Source organism: Nicotiana tomentosiformis, chromosome 6, assembly GCF_000390325.3.
Source record: "Nicotiana tomentosiformis chromosome 6, ASM39032v3, whole genome shotgun sequence".
In the NCBI taxonomy this organism is placed as follows: Eukaryota; Viridiplantae; Streptophyta; class Magnoliopsida; order Solanales; family Solanaceae; genus Nicotiana; species Nicotiana tomentosiformis.
Genome location: NC_090817.1, coordinates 110,843,578 through 110,864,933, shown reverse-complemented (window position 1 = coordinate 110,864,933; position 21,356 = coordinate 110,843,578). Strand labels below are relative to the sequence as shown.

Genomic DNA, 21,356 nt, shown 5'->3' with positions numbered 1-21,356 from the left:
GGAAACAGTGGCACTCTTCAAGAAAACACTAGGCATCCTCTGATGCCAAGCCACTGAAAGTAGGCGAGTGGTACTTCTTGTACCTATCGAGCCTGAGATGCTCCTCCTCAGAAACTGCTGCCCTAGTCCGGGCCGAATTGGGGCTACTGGCTACAGTAGTATGACCTCTGGAACCTGGTCGACCTGGACCCGCTGCGCTGGGGTATAGGCGGCGGGAGTCTTTGCTCCTCCCCCGGCTTGGGATATGGCAAGAGCAAGTGCTATCAACCCTGCCTGATCCAAAGTGCTGAACATGCTCAGAAACTAGTCGAGAGTCTCCCGCAGGGCTGGTACAATAACAAGAGTCTCACGTGCCTACCCTCTAACTGGAGCTACTGGCGGCTTCGTTGTAGCTGCTCATGCGGGGTGTGCGGATGCTGGCAGATATACCTTGAAGTCTCCACGTACGGGCTAGCTCGTTGGTACTTGGTCTGGTAGGAAGTACCCGGATCTGCACAAAAGGTTGTGTAGAAGCTTATTATGAGTACACCACAATGATACCTAGTAAGTGCCAAGCCTAACATCGGTAGAGTAGTGACGAGGTCAGGTCAGGGCCCTACTGGAATTTATAAGAAACAAGGTAGCAAATATAATGATGTAATGAAATGACAGATAAGTGTAACAATAGAAATTTATGGAAGGTAACTATACTAAATCAAAGAAGACAAATACAACACGTAAGGAAACAAAAATCTTACAAGTTAAGGAACAACAACAACAAACAATACAACAAATAGAGGACATCAACATGCGCACGGGTCATAGAACCCTGGTGCAACTGCTCAAACTCTGTGCACCATGCATCTCTTAGACTCCGGGGAACTTACTCCCTCAAGAACATATCTACGAACTGAGTCCAAGTGTGTGAAGTTGCTTCAGCCAGTCTACCCAAATCATATGTTTGCCACCACTGATAGGCCGTTCCTCTAAGCTGGAATATAGTGGAAGAAGCCCCACTAGTCTGTGCAACACCTATATTATGGAGGATACAATGGCACTCCTCAAGAAAACCCTAGGCATCCTCTGACTCCAAGCCACTGAAAGTAGGAGAGTGGTACTTCTTGTACCTCTCGAGCATGAGATGCTACTCCTCAGAAACTACTGCCCTAGCCTCGGGCTGAACTGGGGCTACTGGCTACAGTAGTATGACCTCTAGAACCTGGTAGACCTGGACCCGATGCTCTGGGGTATGGGTGGGGGGAGTCTTTGCTCCTCCTCTGCCTGGGATGTGGCAGGAGCAAGTGGTATCAACCCTGCTTGAGCCAAAGTGCTGAACATGCTCAAAAACTAGTCGAGAGTCTCCTAGAGGGCTGGTACAGTAACAAGCGTCTCAGGTGCCTGCCCTCTAACTGGAGCTACTGGTGGCTCCGATGTAGCAGCTCATGCAGGTACTCTGACTGCACCACATGGATGTCCTCGGCCTCTACACCGGCCCCGGTCTCTTGCGGATCTAGCAGGGGGCGGGGCTGTCTGGTCATCTGATCTAGTTGTACGTGTCCTCACCATCTGTGAGAGAATAGAAAGACATAAAATTTAGAATCCGAAGTCAAAGATTTTGCACGTTAAGTGAAGCTTTTACTAGTAGTTTCATAGCCTCCCAAAGATAAGTACATGTGTCTCTGCACTGATCCGAGAGACTCTACTAAACCTGCTTGTGACTTATAACACCTATGAACCTAGAACTATGATACCAACTTGTCACGACCCCAATTTTCCTTCGAAAGATGTAGTGACGACACCTAGTATCTAAGACTAGGTAATCCTAACAAGTATGCGGAATAACTGAAATATTTAGTCAAATCTCAAAACGTCAACATCTGTAATAAATGAAAACTATAATTCAAGTAATAACAACTCCCAAAACTCGGTAGATATAAGTCACAAGCTCTAAAGAGAAATACTAAATATCTCTATACATCAGAGTCTAATGAGGATAAGGAAACAACATATTAAAGATAGAGGGGGATCTCAAGGTATGCGGATGCTGGCAGATATACCTTGAAGTCTCCACGTACAGGCTAGCTCACTGGTACCTGGTCTGGTAAGAAGTACCCGGATCTACATAAAAGGATGTACAAAAGCTTATTATGAGTATACCACAATGATTCCAAGTAAGTGCCAAGCATAACATCGGTAGAATAGTGACGAGGTCAGGTTAGGGCCCTACTGGAATTTATAAGAAACAAGACAGCATATATAATGATGTAATGAAATGATAGATAAGTGTAACAATAGAAATTTATGGAAGGTAACTATACGAAATCAAAGAAAACAATTACAACACGTAAGGAAACAAAAAACTTACAAGTTAAGGAACAACAACAACAAACAATACAACAAATAGAGGAAATCAACATGGGCACGGGTCGTAAAACCCTGGCGCAACTGCTCAAACTCTGCGCACCATGCGTCTCTTAGACTTTGAGGAACATACTACCTCAAGAACATATTTGAGAACTGAGTCCAAGTGTGTGAAGCTGCTTCGGCCATATTACCCAAATCATATGTTCGCCACCACTGATAGGCCGTTTCTCTAAGCTGGAATATAGTGAAAGAAACCCCACTAGTCTATGCAATACCAATAGTACGGAGGATACAGTTTCAGTGCTTTAGAAAACCCTAGGCATCCTCTGACACCAAGCCACTGAAAGTAGGAGAGTGGTACTTCTTGTACCTCTCGAGCAGGAGATGCTCCTCCTCAGAAACTGCTGCCCTAGCCTCGGGCCGAACTGGGGCTACTGGCTACAGTAGTATGACCTTTAGAACTTGATCGACCTGGACCCGCTGCTCTGGGGTATGGACGGCGGGAGTCTTTGCTCCTCCCCCAGCCTGGGATGTGGCAGGAGCAAGTGGTATCAACCCTACCTGAGCCAAAGTGCTGAACATGCTCAGAAACTAGTCGAGAGACTCCTGGAGGGCTGGTACAGTAACAAGCGTCTCAGGTGCGTGCCCTCTAACTGGAGCTACTAGCGGCTCCGCTGTAGCAGCTCATGCGGGTGCTCTGGCTGCACCACATGGACGTCCTCGGCCTCTACACCAGCCCCGGACCATCGCTGCTCTAGTAGGGGGCGGGGGTGTCTGGTCATCTGATCCAGTTGTACGTGTCCTCACCATCTGTGAGAGAATAGAAAGACATAAAATTTAGGATCCGAAGTCAAAGATTTCGCATGATAAGGAATCAAAGAAGTGAAGATTTTCCTAGCAGATCCATAACCTCCCAAAGATAAGTACACGCGTCTCAGTACTGATCCGAGAGACTATACTAAACCTGCTTGTGACTCATAACACCTATGAACCTAGAGCTCTGATACCAACTTGTCACGACCCCAATTTTCCTCCGTAGGATGTCATGATGACACCTAGTATCTAAGACTAGGTAAGCCTAACAAGTATGCGGAATAACTGAAATATTAAGTCAAATATAAAAACGTCAATATCTGTAATAAATGAAAACTGCAATTCAAGTAATAACAACTCCCAAAACTCGCCAGATATAAGTCACAAGCTCTAAAGAGAAATACTAAATATCTCTATATATCAGAGTCTAATAAGGATAAGGAAATAACATAATAAAGATAGAAGGGGACCTCAAGGTCTGCGAATGTTGGCAGATATACCTTGAAGTCTCCACGTACAGGCTAGCTCACTGGTACCTGGTCTGGTAAGAAGTACCCGGATCTGCACAAAAAGATGTGCAGAAGGTTATTATGAGTACACCACAATGATACCTTGTAAGTGCCAAGCCTAACATCGGTAGAGTAGTGACGAGGTCAGGGCCCTATTGGAATTTATAAGAAACAAGGCAACAAATATAATGATGTAATGAAATGACAGAGAAGTGTAACAATAGAAATTTATGGAAGGTAAGTAGAAATCAAAGAAGATAATTACAACACGTAAGGAAACAAAAATCTTACAAGAACAACAAACTATACAACAAATAGAGAAAATCAACATGGGCACTCCCGAGGTACCGACTCGTAGTCCCAAAAGTAAATATCTTACAATGGCATGACAGAAACTCCGTGCAAACAATAACAACCGCACGACAGAAACCACGTGCCAGAATAACAATCCGAACGGCAGAAACCTTGTGCCGCCACCAAACAATTATCTTAAACAAATCATGAAAACCGACACATATCAAATGAAATAAAGATATTACAAGCAAAAAATCCTACAGTTAAAGAATTAATATGAAATCAAGAAAGCAGGTAATTCAACTAACGATGTTGTACAAATTTCAAATAAGAGATAAGGCACGTAGACATGTGCAATTTTGATAAACATGATGACTACAAATGCTAGAGTTACTCGGTTAAGAAAATAAAAGGAAACTACTTAGCAAAAACCGAATTTTTAATATTTATCCCGAGTACGCACTCATCACCTCGCGTACACGGCCTTCACATATTGCAAATTACCATAACAATACCAAATTGTAAGGGGAATTTCTCCCACACAAGGTTAAACAAGTCACTTACCTCAAATCTCACTCACTCAATCAATAAGAAGGCCTTTCCCTCGATTTTCCAACTCCGATCAACTCGAATTTAGCCAAAATAATTTCATACTATAAATATAACTACAGGAAACTAATTTAAATGATGAAATTACGACTTTAACAAAGAATTGAAAAATCGCTCTAAAAATTCGATCGGTGCCCACGTTTCAGAACCCGACCAAAATTATAAAATCTGAATATCCATTCGATATAGAGTCCAACCATTAAAGAATTACTCAAATCCGACCTCAAATCGGCTTTCAAATCTCCAAATTTTAGCCTAACAAGTCTTTCCAAAGTTTCCCAATTTTCCAACTAAAAATACTAATTAAATGATGAAAACAATAATAGATTCGTATAATATAACCAAAACCGAGTTGGAATTCCTTACCCCAATGATTTCCTTGAAAAACTCTCGAAATTTTGCCACAAACCGAGCTCTCTAGGTTCACAAATGGACAATGAAATCAAACTCTCGAACTTAGGCCTTTTCAGCCCAGCGATTTTGCATATGCGAACCCATAACCGCAACTGCAGCTCCACACCTACAGAATTTCCATCACAGGTGCGGTTCTCACTTAGCCAAGCAACCTGCGCTTATGCGGACCCAAATGCGCATCTGCGCTCTCACTCCTGCGGGAGGGGCTCCGCTTCTGCGACCCCAGGGTTGGCTAGCCTTTCCGCTTCTATGCTTCCTCAATTGCCCCTGCGAGTCCGCTTTTGCGGAACTCTGAATGCATCTGCAGTCTCAGCTGGGCAGGCCAGCTTCTGCGATCAACCCCCCGCATTTGTGATCCTCCCCCTCCAGCCTGTCCCTCCGCAGGTGCGAAGACACCAGAACCAGCCCAGCATCAGCAGTTCCCCTAAGTCCGAAAATGATCCGATTTCCATCCTATTCACATCCGGGCCCCCCGGGACCCGTCCGAATATACCAACAAGTCCTAAAATATCATACGAACATAGTCGGGCCTTTAAATCATATCAAACAATGCTAAAAATGCGAATTTCGCATCGATTCAAGCCTAATGCTTTAGAACTTCTAACTTCTACATTTGATGCCGAAACCTATCAAATCACGTCCGGTTGACCTCAAATTTTGCACACAAGTCATATTTGATATTACGAACCTATTTCAACTTCTGTAATTGGAATCAAATCCCGATATCAAAAAGTCCACTCCCGGTCAAACCTTTAAAAATCTTCCAACTTTTCAACTTTCGCCAATTAATGGCGAAATGACCTACGGACCTCCAAATCAACACCCGGACATGTTCCTAAGACCAAAATTACCATATGGAGCTATCAAAACCATCAAAACTCCATTCCGGACTCGTCTTCAAACAAATCAAACTACAATAGACTCCTATGACTTAAACTTCCAATTTAGGGACTATGTGTCCCATTTCACTCCGAAACTCTCCCGAATCCGACACCAAGCACCCCGGCAAGTCACAGAACCACAAAAATAAAATAGAGGGAGCAATAAATAGGGGATCAGGTTTAATACTCTCAAAACTACCGGCCGGGTCGTTACAGATGTCCTCCCCAATTGAGTTAAATGGAAGCTAGCGATAGTAGTATGTACCTTCTCCAGTGAGCCTCCTCTCCATCTCGTTGCATGTTGTCACAAAAAAAAAAAGACAGCCTTTTATAATGATCTAAACTTCTACTATATATTGTGAGTCGCAAGTACTGTAACTGCAATGGAACCACAAAACCCCTTTGGAAGTGGGAGATCGAGACTAATGAGTCGAGCATTACCGGTCGCTTTTCCTCACATTTCAAATTTTCAATTGACTATATGGGGAAACAGTACTACTTCTGATCAGCTCAGAGTACACTCATATGCTTCTCCGGCCAGCTCTGGTCGTCGCATAATATTGAGGCAAGCAATGGATCCTTCTTCCTGCAGTGATAGTAATAGTGATAGTGATAGCTCACGTCCTTTGGAAGATTTTCATTCAACCGTTTGGGGACACCATTTCCTCTCCTACACTTCTCAACAAACAGTAAGTACACAAGAATTGCTACATTAATCACAACTAATTATTATTCTATTAATTAAAATACTTTTGTAATCGCTTAATAGAGATCATCATGTTATACAGTAGCCACCGTCTCAAAACTAATACTACTATATTTTCTCTTGCAGGAAATTACTACCCAAGAAAAACTTGAGCGATTTCAATAATTAAGAAAGATGTAATTACTCTTACTTTTTATAAGTTAACAATAAATAACTATTGAAGAATTTAAAATTTTCACAGAGCTTCAGGACGACTTTTGTTGTTCCTTGTTACCATTATTAAAGGTTAAACTTGATAGAGAAGTCCACATTGTCCAATCATATATATTTTCACCTGAACTAGTCTCTGGGAACTAATTATTGATATTTCTTTAACTAGGAAAACCATAACTTCATTTTTCAATGATATACCATTCAAAAAAACAAAATGGACATGGTAGGAATTGTTGATCTATTTACTTATATGCAAACTAGCCCTGAGTGGAGTTTTATATATATATGGAGTTATATATATATATTAAGTTTGTACGAAGCAACACATCTGAGAGTGTACGGGGAGGAGATTCTTGAAGAAGCTCTCACCTTTACCACCACTCATCTCGTGTCCATGGTCCCCAACTTGAGCAATAATTGGCTTAAGGTTCAAGTTACCGAAGCCTTAAGCCACCCTATTCGCAAAACTGTACCAAGGGTGGTAGCAAGGAAATACATTTACATTTACGAGAACATTGAAGCGCATGATGACTTTGTTGAATTTTGACAAGATTAATGTGAACTAGTGTGAACATTTGAAGTCTCCTTTTAGGAAGAAATTGGTAGATGCATTTTTCATGCATTTACATTGCATGTTCACATTTAATATGATGTCATGCATGACATTATTAAGGCCATTTCTCTTCTATAAATAGCAAGGGTTTTGTTCATTTATAAACATCTCTCACTTGCCTTCTTATCTCCTAAGGCATTTGAATCTTCTTTCTCTCTTGTAGTATTTCACTTGTATTTTTGGAGTGAAATAAATTTGAGTTGATTGTGTCCGAGGACTAGGCAAAAATTAAATTTTGCCGAACCTCGTTAATTTCTGGTGTTCATTTTATTATTGTCTCATTTACTATTTATTAGCTACCTTTAGATATAGTAGTTGTGATTTAATCACTCTCTATATATTTGGCTTCCACAACAATTGGTATGAGAGCCAATGTTCTATCTTAGTATGCTCTGTGGTTGCAGCAAAGTCTGAACTTCCACATCAGAAAAGAATTACTTTGGTGTTCTGTACTGTTAGCAAATAAATAGTATCTATAGCAAAATGGGAGATAATAAAAATGAAGAGTCCACATCGGGTGTCAATAATACGTCGTTGGCATCTTCGCTTATGACAAGAATTATGTCAAATGCGAAATTTGCAGTTGAAATTTTTGACGGGTCAGGACATTTCGGGATGTGGCAAGCTGAGGTTCTTGATGTCCTTTTTCAACAAGGGCTAGTTATTGCCATAGAAGAAAATAAACCAGACAATATCGGAGAAGGAGATTGGAAGATTATCAACCGTGTTGCTTGTGGTACAATTCGGTCTTACCTCGCAAGAGAACAGAAGTATCCATACACAAAAGAAACTTCTGCAAGTAAATTGTGGAATGCGTTGGAGGATAAATTCTTAAAGAAAAACAGTCAAAATAAACTTTACATGAAAAAAGACTGTTACGCTTCACATATGTTCCTGGTACTACAATGAATGATCATATCACCAGCTTTAATAAGTTGGCGACAGATTTGCAGAATATGGACATGACTTTTAGTGATGGAGATATGGCCTTAATGTTATTAAGTTCACTTCCCGATGAGTACGAGCACCTAGAAACTACTCTACTTCATGGGAATTGTGAAGTGTCTCTCAAAGAAGTTTGTTCTGCCTTGTACAGCTATGAACAAAGAAAAAGAGAAAAACAAAAGAGTGGAGAAGGAGAAGCACTGGTCGTGAGAGGTCGCTCTCAAAATCATATGAGAACGAAGAAAGGAAGATCCAAGTCAAGATCCAGACCCAGCAAAGATAAATGTGCCTTTTGCCGAGAAAAGGGGCATTGGAAGAAAGACTGTCCAAAGTTGAAAAATAAGGCCAAACCTAACAATGGAAAGTCTGTCATGGATTCAAATGTAGCTGATTGTGACGACTCTGATTTCTCGCTAGTTACAACTGAGCCATTCAAACTATCTGACATATGGCTAATGGATTCAGCTTGTAGCTATCATATGTGTCCCAACAAGGACTGGTTCGTTGATTTTAAAGAAGGAGAATGTGGAGTTATTCACACAGAAAATAACAATCCTCTTACCGCATATGGTATTGGTTCAATCCGATTAAGGAACCATGATGGATTGATCAGAACATTAACAAATGTTCGATACATACCGGAATTGAAGAAAAATCTCATTTATGTAGGAGCCCTAGAGTCAAAGGGGCTCAAAGTCGTTGCAGAAAATGGGGTAATGAGAATATGCTCTGGTGCACTAGTGGTAATGAAGGTAATCCGGCGAAATAATAACATGTACCACTATCGCGGTAGTATAGTTATTGGGACATCAATAGTGACATCCAGTGATGACAAGGAGGCAGAAGCAACCAAGATATGACACATGCGCTTGGGACATGTTGGAGGAAAATCCTTAAAGATTTTATCAGATCAAGGATTGTTAAAATGAGTAAAGACTTGCAATTTGGAGTTTTGTGAGTATTGTGTCAAGGGGAAACAAACAAGGGTTAAATTTGGAACAACAATCCGTAATACTAAAAGTATTTTGGATTATGTTCACTCTGATGTTTGGGGTGCTTCCAAAACACCTTCATTAGGTGGAAAACACTATTTTGTAACCTTTATTGATGACTTTCCTGGAGAGTGTGGGTGTATACTATGTAAACCAAAGATGAGGTGCTGGGAATTTTTCTCAAATGGAAGGCGATGATAGAGACTCAAACAGGCATAAAGATAAAGTGTCTTCGCACAGATAATGGTGGAGAATACAAAAATGATCTTTACAATAAGATTTGTGAAGATGATGGAATTTTGAGATATTTCACCGTCAGAAATACACCACAACAGAATGGAGTGGAAGAACACATGAACCGGACTTTGCTGGAGAAGGTTCGGTGTATGTTGTACAATGCTGGCTTGGGCAAAGAATTTTGGGCTGAGGCAATAACATATGCATGCCACCTCATTAATCGTCTACCATCTGCCGCTATTGGAGGCAAGACACCATTTGAAAAATGGTATGGAAAACCTGCTGAAGATTATAATTTTTACATGTGTTTGGCTCAATTGCATATTATCATGTGAAAGAGTCAAAATTGGATCCGAGGGCAAAGAAAGCTATATTTATGGGGATTACTTCTGGAGTCAAAGGATACCGATTATGGTGTCCAGAGACAAGAAAATTTATATTCAGCAGAGATGTTACCTTTGATGAATCTGCCATAATAGATAAGGTGACATTTGAAGATGTCAAACAAACTGATGGTGCTTCAAAGCAGGTGGAGTTTGAGGGAAAATTAATTTTTCCAACACAGGGAGAAAATGAGGAAATAATAGAAGATTTTCCCCTGGAAAAAGAGTCACTGGAAGGGGAGATTCCAACTCAGGAACCCCAACAACAACTTGAATTAATAGCAACCAACAAGCCAAAAAGAACAATAACGAAACCTGTTCGCCTCATAGAGACGGTGGCTTGTGCAGCCTCAATTGTAGCTGATGGTATTCCTACCACTTATAAAGACGCAGTCCAAAGTTCAGAAGAAGATAAGTGGAACATGAATGAAGAAATGCAGTCCCTTCATCAGAATTGCACATAGAAATTGGCCAATCTCCCGAAGGGCAAGAAACCAATTGGGTGCAAATGGGTATTTGCAAAGAAAGAAAGAATTCCTAACTAAGAAGATATTCGCTACAAAGCAAGCTTGGTGGCCAAAGGGTACGCTCAAAATGAGGGAATTGATTACAATGAGGTGTTTTCTCCAGTCGTTAAACACTCCTCCATTAGAGTTTTATTGGCTTTGGTAGCACAGTTGAATTTGGAACTAGTTCAGTTAGATGTAAAAACTACATTTTTACATGGAGACTTGGAAGAGAAAATCTATATGACTCAGCCAGAAGGATTCAAAGTTTCTGAAAAGGAAAATATAGTGTGCAAACTTGAAAAATTATTGTACGGATTGAAACAATCTTCTAGACAATGGTACAAACATTTTGATAAGTTTATGTTGCGGCAGAAGTACAAAAGAAGCAAATATGATCATTGTGTGTATTTGCGCAAGCTTGAAGATGGATCCTTCATATATCTTCTCCTATACGTTGATGATATGTTGATAGCTTCCAAAAGTCAAGAGGAATTTGAGAAGTTGAAGATTCAACTAAGAAAGGAGTTTGAGATGAAGGATTTAGGTGAGGCGAAGAAAATTCTTGGCATGGAGATAAAAAGAGATAGACATTCAAAGAAACTCTATCTATCTCAGAAAGAATACTTGAAGAAAGTAATAGATCGATTTGGCATGAATGAGAACACGAAGTTGGTTAGCACTCCTCTTGCTCTTCACTTTAAGCTTAGTGCTGCTATGTCGCCGAAGAATGAAGCTGAACAAGAGTATATGTCAAGAGTGCCATATGCGAATGCCGTTGGTAGCTTGATGTATGCAATGGTTTGCACAAAACCTGATATTTCACATGCTATCAGAGTTGTAAGCAGGTATATGCATGATCCAGAAAAGGAGCATTGGCAAGTTGTGAAATGGATTCTACGGTATATTTGTAATATTGTAGATGTTGGATTGATTTTTGAGCAGGAAGATAGTCAGTATCTGGTTGGATATTGTGACTCGGATTATGCAGGTGATTTGGACAAGCGTAGATCAATTACTGGTTATGTTTTCACTATTGCAAATGCACCAGTTAGTTGGAAGTCTACTTTGCAGTCAACGGTTGCTTTGTCTACTACTGAGGCAAAGTACATGGCAATTACGAAGGCTGTAAAAGAGGCAATTTGGCTTCAAGGGTTGCTTAGAGATCTTGGTATTGGTCAAGAAAACATCACACTATTTTGTGATAGTCAGAGTGCTATCCAATTAGAAAAGAACCAAGTTTATCATGCAAGGATGGAGCACATTGATATTCGATATCACTTTGTACGAGATATTATAGAAGAAGGTGGAGTCATGGTGCAGAAAATTCGGACTGCAGACAACCCTGCCGATATGCTAACAAAAGTAGTGACTGTGATCAAGTTTCAACATTGTTTGAACTTGATCAACATTGTTGAACTTTGAAGATTGGATTTGAAGAGACAATCAAAATTTATCAGTAAGAAAAAATTGCAAAAGTGGAATCTTGCCAAGGTGGAGATTTGTTGAATTTTGACAAGATTAATGTGAACTAGTGCGAACATTTGAAGCCTCCTTTTAGGAAGAAATTAGTAGATGTATTTTTCATGCATTTACATTGCATGTTCACACTTAATATGATGTCATGCATGACATTATTAAGGCCATTTCTCTTCTATAAATAGCAAGGGTTTTGTTCATTTGTAAACATCTCTCACTTGCCTTCTTATCTCCTAAGGCATTTGAATCTTCTTTCTCTCTTGTAGTATTTCACTTGTATTTTTGGAGTAAAATAAATTTGAGTTGATTGTTTCCGAGGACTAGGCAAAAATTAAATTTTGCCGAACCTCGTTAATTTCTGGTGTTCATTTTATTATTGTCTCATTTACTATTTATTAGCTACCTTTAGATATAGTAGTTGTGATTTAATCACTCTCTATATATTCGGCTTCCGCAACAGACTTGCTTTTGAAATTTGCCAAATTGGATTTTAACATGTTGCAAAAGCTTCATCAAACAAAGCTTAGCAATCTTATGAGGTACACCATTGTTAGTGTTATCCATCCATACATGCATACGTACATGTATTTATTTCGCTCAAATGAGATAAAATGTAACTTGTAATGCTCTTGTGATATTCTAGTTGGTGGAAAGATTTGGATCTTATAAACAAATTGCCATATGTAAGAGACAAATTAGTGGAGAGTTACTTCTGGATGTTTGGAGTGTATTTTGACCCTCGATATAGTCGTGCGAGAAAAATGCTAATAAAAGTATTCAAAATGATCTCCACCAATGATGATATATTTGATGCTTATGCAACCTATGACGAACTTGTGCTTTTCACCAATGCGATACAGAGGTAAAACTATATATATATATATATATATATGTTTACTTCATTTATCTTTTGCATTCTCTTATTGATGAGTAGGAAAAACATGGTACTACTATAGCTAGTGATTTTGATACAAAACCCTTAATGTGTAGATGGGACGACATAAGTGCCATGGATTCATTACCGCCATATATGAGTCCTCTTTATCAAGCCAATCTTGAAATCTTCGATGAAATGGAAGAGGAATTGGCCAAAGAAGGTAAATCAAAGCGCATCTACTATGGAAAAGTTGAGGTAATCCTTTCTTAACTTGCCCTCATTAATATCAAACTAAGTGATGAATAAAAGATGCTCAATCCACAAAAAGATACGGTATGTACTTCTTAGGTTCTATTACCTTTTAAATTTTCTTCTTAGATGAAAAAGCTGTTGACACTTGACACTACTAGAAATTCGGCAAAAATTGACCAAGGTCGATCGACCAACTTTGGTCGGTCAAACAATCGGCCAAAAAACCGATCAAAGTTGGTCGTTTTTTCAAAATATTTTATTTTTTAATTTTTTTTACGAAACCGACCAACTTTGGTTGTTTTTTCAATTAAAATAAATAAAAATTAATTTTAAAAAAACCGACCAAAGTTGGTCGGTTAATTCGGGCGGTCATTTAAAAAAACCGACCAACTTTGGTCGGTAATTTTATTTTTTAATAAAACCGACCAACTTTGATCGGTTATTTTCGTGTGAAAATACAATTAAAGAGTATAAATCAAATAAAAGACAGTCTAAAAATAAAATGCACCAATGGTCTAGTGGTAGAATAGTATCTAGCCACAGTATAGACCCCGATTCGATTCCCAGATGCTGAATCTTTTGATTACATAATTAAAATACCGACCAATTTTGGTCGGAAAAAAACTGACCAAAGTTGGTCGTTTTCTTTTGCAATTTGTTTTTGGAATTTAATTGACCGACCAAAGTTGGTCGGTATACCTTTCCGACCCCTAAAATACCGTCCACACGTAAATGATCGTGTTTTGGACAATTATTGGCCATTACCGACCAAAGTTGATTGGTTTTTTTGTCGGTTTTTATCGGATTTCTAGTAGTGTGAGCCTATTTTAAAGAATCCAAATGGTTGAGTGCCTGCTACAATCCAAAATGTGAGGAGTATAACAAGAATGCACTAGTAACCACTGCCCTTTCCTTGGTTGGTATGGAAGAAGTTATAACAAAAGACATTTTCGAATGGATTACAAGTGAGCCTTCAATTGTTCGAGCTTCATCAACAATCCCCAGATTAATGGATGATATTATCGACCATGAATTAAGTACGATAACTTATCATTTACTAATTTCCCCACAAGATAACGGTTAGTCGTCTCAATTCGCATTGAGCTATCCTCGAAACCTCAACCTAGTATCGCAGTCAAGAGTATTTCTTGGGCATGCTTATATTTCATTTTGCTATTACTAACGTTTTGTTCGTGCAATTTTAGGCATGATTACGATAGCTCCCGAGTGGAGAATAATTTATATTTTATTGCAAAGCTCTCCCAACAAGAGGAGACGCACTATACAAATCAAGCTCTCCCAACAAGCGGTGATGCACTCTACAAATCAAGCTCTCCCAGCAAGCAGAGATATTTCTCAGTGCAAAGCTCTCCCAACAAGCGGAGACGCACTTTACCAATCAAGCTCTCCCAACAAGTGGAGACAATTTTCAAATGCTCCGACAACTGCGGAATGGTACCCAACCAGACTAACAAATCGAGTCAGGATCAAATATCCCGACATCCCAATCCCAAATAACGGCTCGCCGGCAACCATACATCATCATTCCTGCATCATTTACATCGCATCTTAATATATTCTGCATTACAATATATTGGTATGCATGTATTTCATTTGTTTTGCAGGAACAAACACCGCATCGTGGAACCTTTTCTTAGCAGCATACCGAACTATAACATTGTGGGGACAACCAACCCAATAACGGGCCTAAGATCCCAGCTCAAGATACCACTGAGCTCAAAATTTCAAATCATTCAAATCAGGCCGCAAAATTCAAGATATCACGAGTGACCAATCTTCCGTCTCGCCATATTGTCGCAATACGATACTGGGGCAATTCCTGCGAGTGCCGCTTCACCAAAATCCCTACTCTAGGATTACGTGAGTGTCATGACCCAAAATCCTAACCTGTCATGATGGCGCCTATCTCGATAGTAGGCAAGGCGACAATCTTAATACACCACAATTTCTTTTAAGTTTGAAAATATAATATTTAAACACAATCCAAAAATCTCGCAATTACCGATATAAACACTCCCAAAATCTGGTGTCACTAAGTACATGAGCATCTAATTATGAATACAAGTCTGAAAAATATGGTCCATGATAGTCTGAGACTAAATACAGTAAATAAGGAGATGGGGAAGGAGAGGCAAGTTCTGCGAAACACGACAGCTACCTCAGAATCTCCGAAAAATCAGCTGTGCGAAAGAATTAACACCCGCTATATTCGGGAACACCTGGATCTGCACACGAAGTGCAGGGTGTAGTATGAGTACAACCAACTCAACAAGTAAAAATAATAAATATGGAACTGAAGATTGTGACGAGCTACACAGATCCGACCTCAAATCAACTTTCAAATCCCCAAATTTTAGCCTAAGAAGTTTTTCTAATATTTCCTAAATTTCCAACTAAAAATACTAATTAAATAATGAAAACAATAATAGATTCGTATAATATAGCCAAAACCGAGTTAGAATTCTTTACCCAAATGATTTACTTGAAAAACTCTCGAAATATCGCCACAAACCGAGCTCTCTAGGTTCACAAACGGACAATGAAATCAAACCCTCGAACTTAGGCCCTTTCTGCCCAACGATTTTGCATATGCGAACCCAAAACCGCATCTGCGGCACCGCACCTACGGAATTTCCATCACAGGTGCGGTTCTCACTTAACCCAGCAGCCTCCGCTTTTGCAGTCCCAAATGCACATCCGCGCTCTAGCTCCTGCGGAATGGGCTCTACTTCTCCGACCCTAGGCTTGGCTAGCCTTTCCGCTTCTGCGCTTCCTCAATCGCCCGTGTGAGTCCACTTATGTGGAACTCTAACCGCATCTGTGGTCTCAGCTGGGCAGGCCACAAATTGCTTCTGCAATTAACCCCCCGCATTTGCGAGCCCGCACCTGTGGCCCCTCCCTCCGCAAGTGCGAAGACACCAGAACCAACCGAGCACCAACAATTCCCCTTTGTCCGAAAATGATCCGATACACATCCGGGGCCCCCGAGCCCCCGTACGAATATACCAACAAGTCCTAAAATATCATACGAACATAGTCGAGCTTTCAAATCAAATCAAACAATGCTAAAAACACAAATTGCTTATCGATTCAAGTCTAATGAACTTTAGAACTTCTAACTTCTACATTCGATGTCGAAATTTATCAAATCACGTCCGATTGACCTAAAATTTTGCACACAAGTCATATTTGATATTACAGACCTATTCAAACTTTTGGAATCTTAATCCGACCCTGATATCAAAAAGTTCACGCCCGGTCAAACCTTTCAAAATCTTCCAACTTTTCAACTTTCGCAAATTAACGCCGAAATGACCTACAAACCTCCAAATCAACATCCGGACACGCTCCTAAGACCAAAATCACCCTACAGAGCTATCTGAACTATCACAACTCCATTCCGGTCACACAAATCAAACTACAGTCGACTCCTATGACTTATACTTCTAATTTAGGGATATGTGTTCCATTCCACTCCGAAAGTGAGCCTTCAATTGTTCGAGCTTCATCAACAATCCCCAGATTAATGGATGATATTATCGACCATGAATTAAGTACGATAACTTATCATTTACTAATTTCCCCACAAGATAACGGTTAGTCGTCTCAATTCACATTGAGCTATCCTCGAAACCTCAACCTAGTTTCGCAGTCAAGAGTATTTCTTGGGCATGCTTATATTTCATTTTGCTATTACTAACATTTTGTTCGTGCAACTTTAGGCATGTATACGATAGCTCCCAAGTGGAGAATAATTTACATTTTATTGCAAAGCTCTCCCAACAAGAGGAGACGCACTATACAAATCAAGCTCTCCCAACAAGCGGTGATGCACTCTACAAATCAAGCTCTCCCAGCAAGCAGAGACATTTCTCAGTGCAAAACTCTCCCAACAAGCGGAGACGCACTTTACCAATCAAGCTCTCCCAACAAGCGGAGACAATTTTCAAATGCTCCGACAACTGCGGAATGGTACCCAACCAGACTAACAAATCGAGTCAGGATCAAATATCCCGACATCCCAATCCCAAATAACGGCTCGCCGACAACCATACATCATCATTCCTGCATCATTTACATCGCATCTTAATATATTCTGCATTACAATATATTGGTATGCATGTATTTCATTTGTTTTGCAGGAACAAACACCGCATCGTGGAACCTTTTCTTAGCAGCATACCGAACTATAACATTGTGGGGACAACCAACCCAATAACGGGCCTAAGATCCCAGCTCAAGATACCACTGAGCTCAAAATTTCAAATCATTCAAATCAGGCCGCAAAATTCAAGATATCATGAGTGACAAATCTTCCGTCTCGTCATATTGTCGCAATACGATACTGGGGCAATTCCTGCGAGTGCCGCTTTACCAAAATCCCTACTCTAGGATTACGTGAGTGTCATGACCCAAAATCCTAACCTGTCATGATGGCGCCTATCTCGATAGTAGGCAAGGCGACAATCTTAATACACCACAATTTCTTTTAAGTTTGAAAATATAATATTTAAACACAATCCAAAAATCTCGCAATTACCGATATAAACACTCCCAAAATCTGGTGTCACTAAGTACATGAGCATCTAATTATGAATACAAGTCTGAAAAATATGGTCCATGATAGTCTGAGACTAAATACAGTAAATAAGGAGATGGGGAAGGAGAGGCAAGGTCTGCGAAACACGGCAACTACCTCAGAATTTCCGAAAAATCAGCTGTGTGAAAGAATTAACACCCGCTATGTTCGGGAACACCTGGATCTGCACACGAAGTGCAGGGTGTAGTATGAGTACAACCAACTCAACAAGTAACAATAATAAATATGGAACTGAAGATTGTGACGAGCTACACAGATCCGACCTCAAATCAACTTTCAAATCCCCAAATTTTAGCCTAAGAAGTTTTTCCAATATTTCCTAAATTTCCAACTAAAAATACTAATTAAATGATGAAAACAATAATAGATTCGTATAATATAGCCAAAACCGAGTTAGAATTCTTTACCCAATTGATTTACTTGAAAAACTCTCGAAATATCGCCACAAACCGAGCTCTCTAGGTTCACAAACGGACAATGAAATCAAACCCTCGAACTTAGGCCCTTTCTGCCCAACGATTTTGCATATGCGAACCCAAAACCGCATCTGCGGCACCGCACCTACGGAATTTCCATCATAGGTGCGGTTCTCACTTAACCCAGCAACCTCCTCTTTTGCAGTCCCAAATGCACATCCGCGCTCTAGCTCCTGCGGAATGGGCTCTACTTCTCCGACCCTAGGCTTGGCTAGCCTTTCCGCTTCTGCGCTTCCTCAATCGCCCGTGTGAGTCCGCTTATGTGGAACTCTGACCGCATCTGTGGTCTCAGTTGGGCAGGCCACAAATTGCTTCTGCAATCAACCCCCCGCATTTGCGAGGCCGCACCTATGGCCCCTCCCTCCGCAAGTGCGAAGACACCAGAACCAACCGAGCACCAACAATTCCCCTATGTCCGAAAATGATCCGATACACATCCGGGGCCCCCGAGCCCCCGTCCGAATATACCAACAAGTCCTAAAATATCATACGAACATAGTCGAGCCTTCAAATCAAATCAAACAATGCTAAAAACACGAATTGCGTATCGATTCAAGTCTAATGAACTTTAGAACTTCTAACTTCTACATTCGATGCCGAAATTTATCAAATCACGTACGATTGACCTAAAATTTTGCACACAAGTCATATTTGATATTACAGACCTATTCAAACTTTTGGAATCTTAATCCGACCCTGATATCAAAAAGTTCATGCCCGGTCAAACCTTCCAAAATCTTCCAACTTTTCAACTTTTGCAAATTAACGCCGAAATGACCTACAAACCTCCAAATCAACATCCGGACACGCTCCTAAGACCAAAATCACCCTACGGAGCTATCTGAACTATCACAACTCCATTCCGGTCACACAAATCAAACTACAGTCGACTCCTATGACTTATACTTCTAATTTAGGGACTATGTGTTCCATTCCACTCCGAAAGTGAGCCTTCAATTGTTCGAGCTTCATCAACAATCCCCAGATTAATGGATGATATTATCGACCTTGAATTAAGTACGATAACTTATCATTTACTAATTTCCCCACAAAATAACGGTTAGTCGTCTCAATTCACATTGAGCTATCCTCGAAACCTCAACCTAGTTTCGCAGTCAAGAGTATTTCTTGGGCATGCTTATATTTCATTTTGCTATTACTAACGTTTTGTTCGTGCAACTTTAGGCATGATTACGATAGCTCCCAAGTGGAGAATAATTTACATTTTATTGCAAAGCTCTCCCAACAAGAGGAGACGCACTATACAAATCAAGCTCTCCCAACAAGCGGTGATGCACTCTACAAATCAAGCTCTCCCAGCAAGCAGAGACATTTCTCAGTGCAAAACTCTCCCAACAAGCGGAGACGCACTTTACCAATCAAGCTCTCCCAACAAGCGGAGACAATTTTCAAATGCTCCGACAACTGCGGAATGGTACCCAACCAGACTAACAAATCGAGTCAGGATCAAATATCCCGCCATCCCAATCCCAAATAACGGCTCGCCGGCAACCATACATCATCATTCCTGCATCATTTACATCGCATCTTAATATATTCTGCATTACAATATATTGGTATGCATGTATTTCTTTGTTTTGCAGGAACAAACACCGCATCGTGGAACCTTTTCTTAGCAGCATACCGAACTATAACATTGTGGGGACAACCAACCCAATAACGGGCCTAAGATCCCAGCTCAAGATACCACTGAGCTCAAAATTTCAAATCATTCAAATCAGGCCGCAAAATTCAAGATATCACGAGTGACCAATCTTCCGTCTCGCCATATTGTCGCAATACGATACTGGGGCAATTCCTGCGAGTGCCGCTTCACCAAAATCCCTACTCTAGGATTACGTGAGTGTCATGACCCAAAATCCTAACCTGTCATGATGGCGCCTATCTCGATATTAGGCAAGGCGACAATCTCAATACACCACAATTTCTTTTAAGTTTGAAAATATAATATTTAAACACAATCCAAAAATCTCGCAATTACCGATACAAACACTCCCAAAATCTGGTGTCACTAAGTACATGAGCATCTAATTATGAATACAAGTCTGAAAAATATGGTCCATGATAGTCTGAGACTAAATACAGTAAATAAGGAGATGGGGAAGGAGAGGCAAGGTCTGCGAAACGCGGCAGCTACCTCAGAATCTCCAAAAAATCAGCTGTGCGAAAGAATTAACACCCGCTATGTTCGGGAATACCTGGATCTGGACACGAAGTGCAGGGTGTAGTATGAGTACAACCAACTCAACAAGTAACAAAAATAAATATGGAACTGAAGATTGTGACGAGCTACACAGATCCGACCTCAAATCAACTTTCAAATCCCCAAATTTTAGCCTAAGAAGTTTTTCCAATATTTCCTAAATTTCCAACTAAAAATACTAATTAAATGATGAAAACAATAATAGATTCGTATAATATAGCCAAAACCGAGTTAGAATTATTTACCCAAATGATTTACTTGAAAAACTCTCGAAATATCGCCACAAACCGAGATCTCTAGATTCACAAACGGATAATGAAATCAAACGCTCGAACTTTGGCCTTTTCTGCCCAGCGATTTTGCATGTGCGAACCCAAAACCGCATCTGCGGCTCTGCACCTACGGAATTTCCATCACAGGTGTGGTTCTCACTTAGCCTAGCAACCTCCGCTTCTGCAATCCCAAATGCACATCTGCGCTCTAGCTCTTGCGGAATGGGATCTACTCCTACGACCCTAGGCTTGGCTAGCCTTTCCGCTTCTGCGCTTCCTCAATCACCCCTGTGAGTCCGCTTCTGTGGAACTTTGACCGCATCTGTGGTCTCAGCTGGGCAGGCCACAAATCGCTTATGCAATCAACCCCCCGAGCCCCCGTACGAATATACCAACAAGTCCTAAAATATCATACGAACATAGTCGAGCCTTCAAATCAAATCAAACAATGCTAAAAACACGAATTGCGTATCGATTCAAGCCTAATGAACTTTAGAACTTCTAACTTCTACATTCGATGCCGAAATTTATCAAATCACGTCGGATTGACCTAAAATTTTGTACATAAGTCATATTTGACATTACAGACCTATTCAAACCTTTGGAATCATAATCCGACCCTGATATCAAAAAGTTCACTCCCGGTCAAACCTTCCAAAATCTTCCAACTTTTCAACTTTTGCCAATTAACGTCGAA

At 40.4% G+C, this 21,356-nt stretch overlaps 1 protein-coding gene across 1 annotated transcript; it reads left to right on the top strand.

The window, feature by feature from the left end:
* Positions 1-6,996: 6,996 nt before the first annotated feature.
* On the top strand, positions 6,997-14,557 carry LOC138894581 (sesquiterpene synthase 12-like). The gene is given in 6 exon segments (XM_070179285.1): positions 6,997-7,339; positions 12,398-12,476; positions 12,581-12,799; positions 12,928-13,069; positions 13,193-13,208; positions 13,885-14,557. Coding segments are annotated over 6 exon segments (1,065 nt in total). The 3' UTR covers positions 14,151-14,557.
* Positions 14,558-21,356: the final 6,799 nt, after the last annotated feature.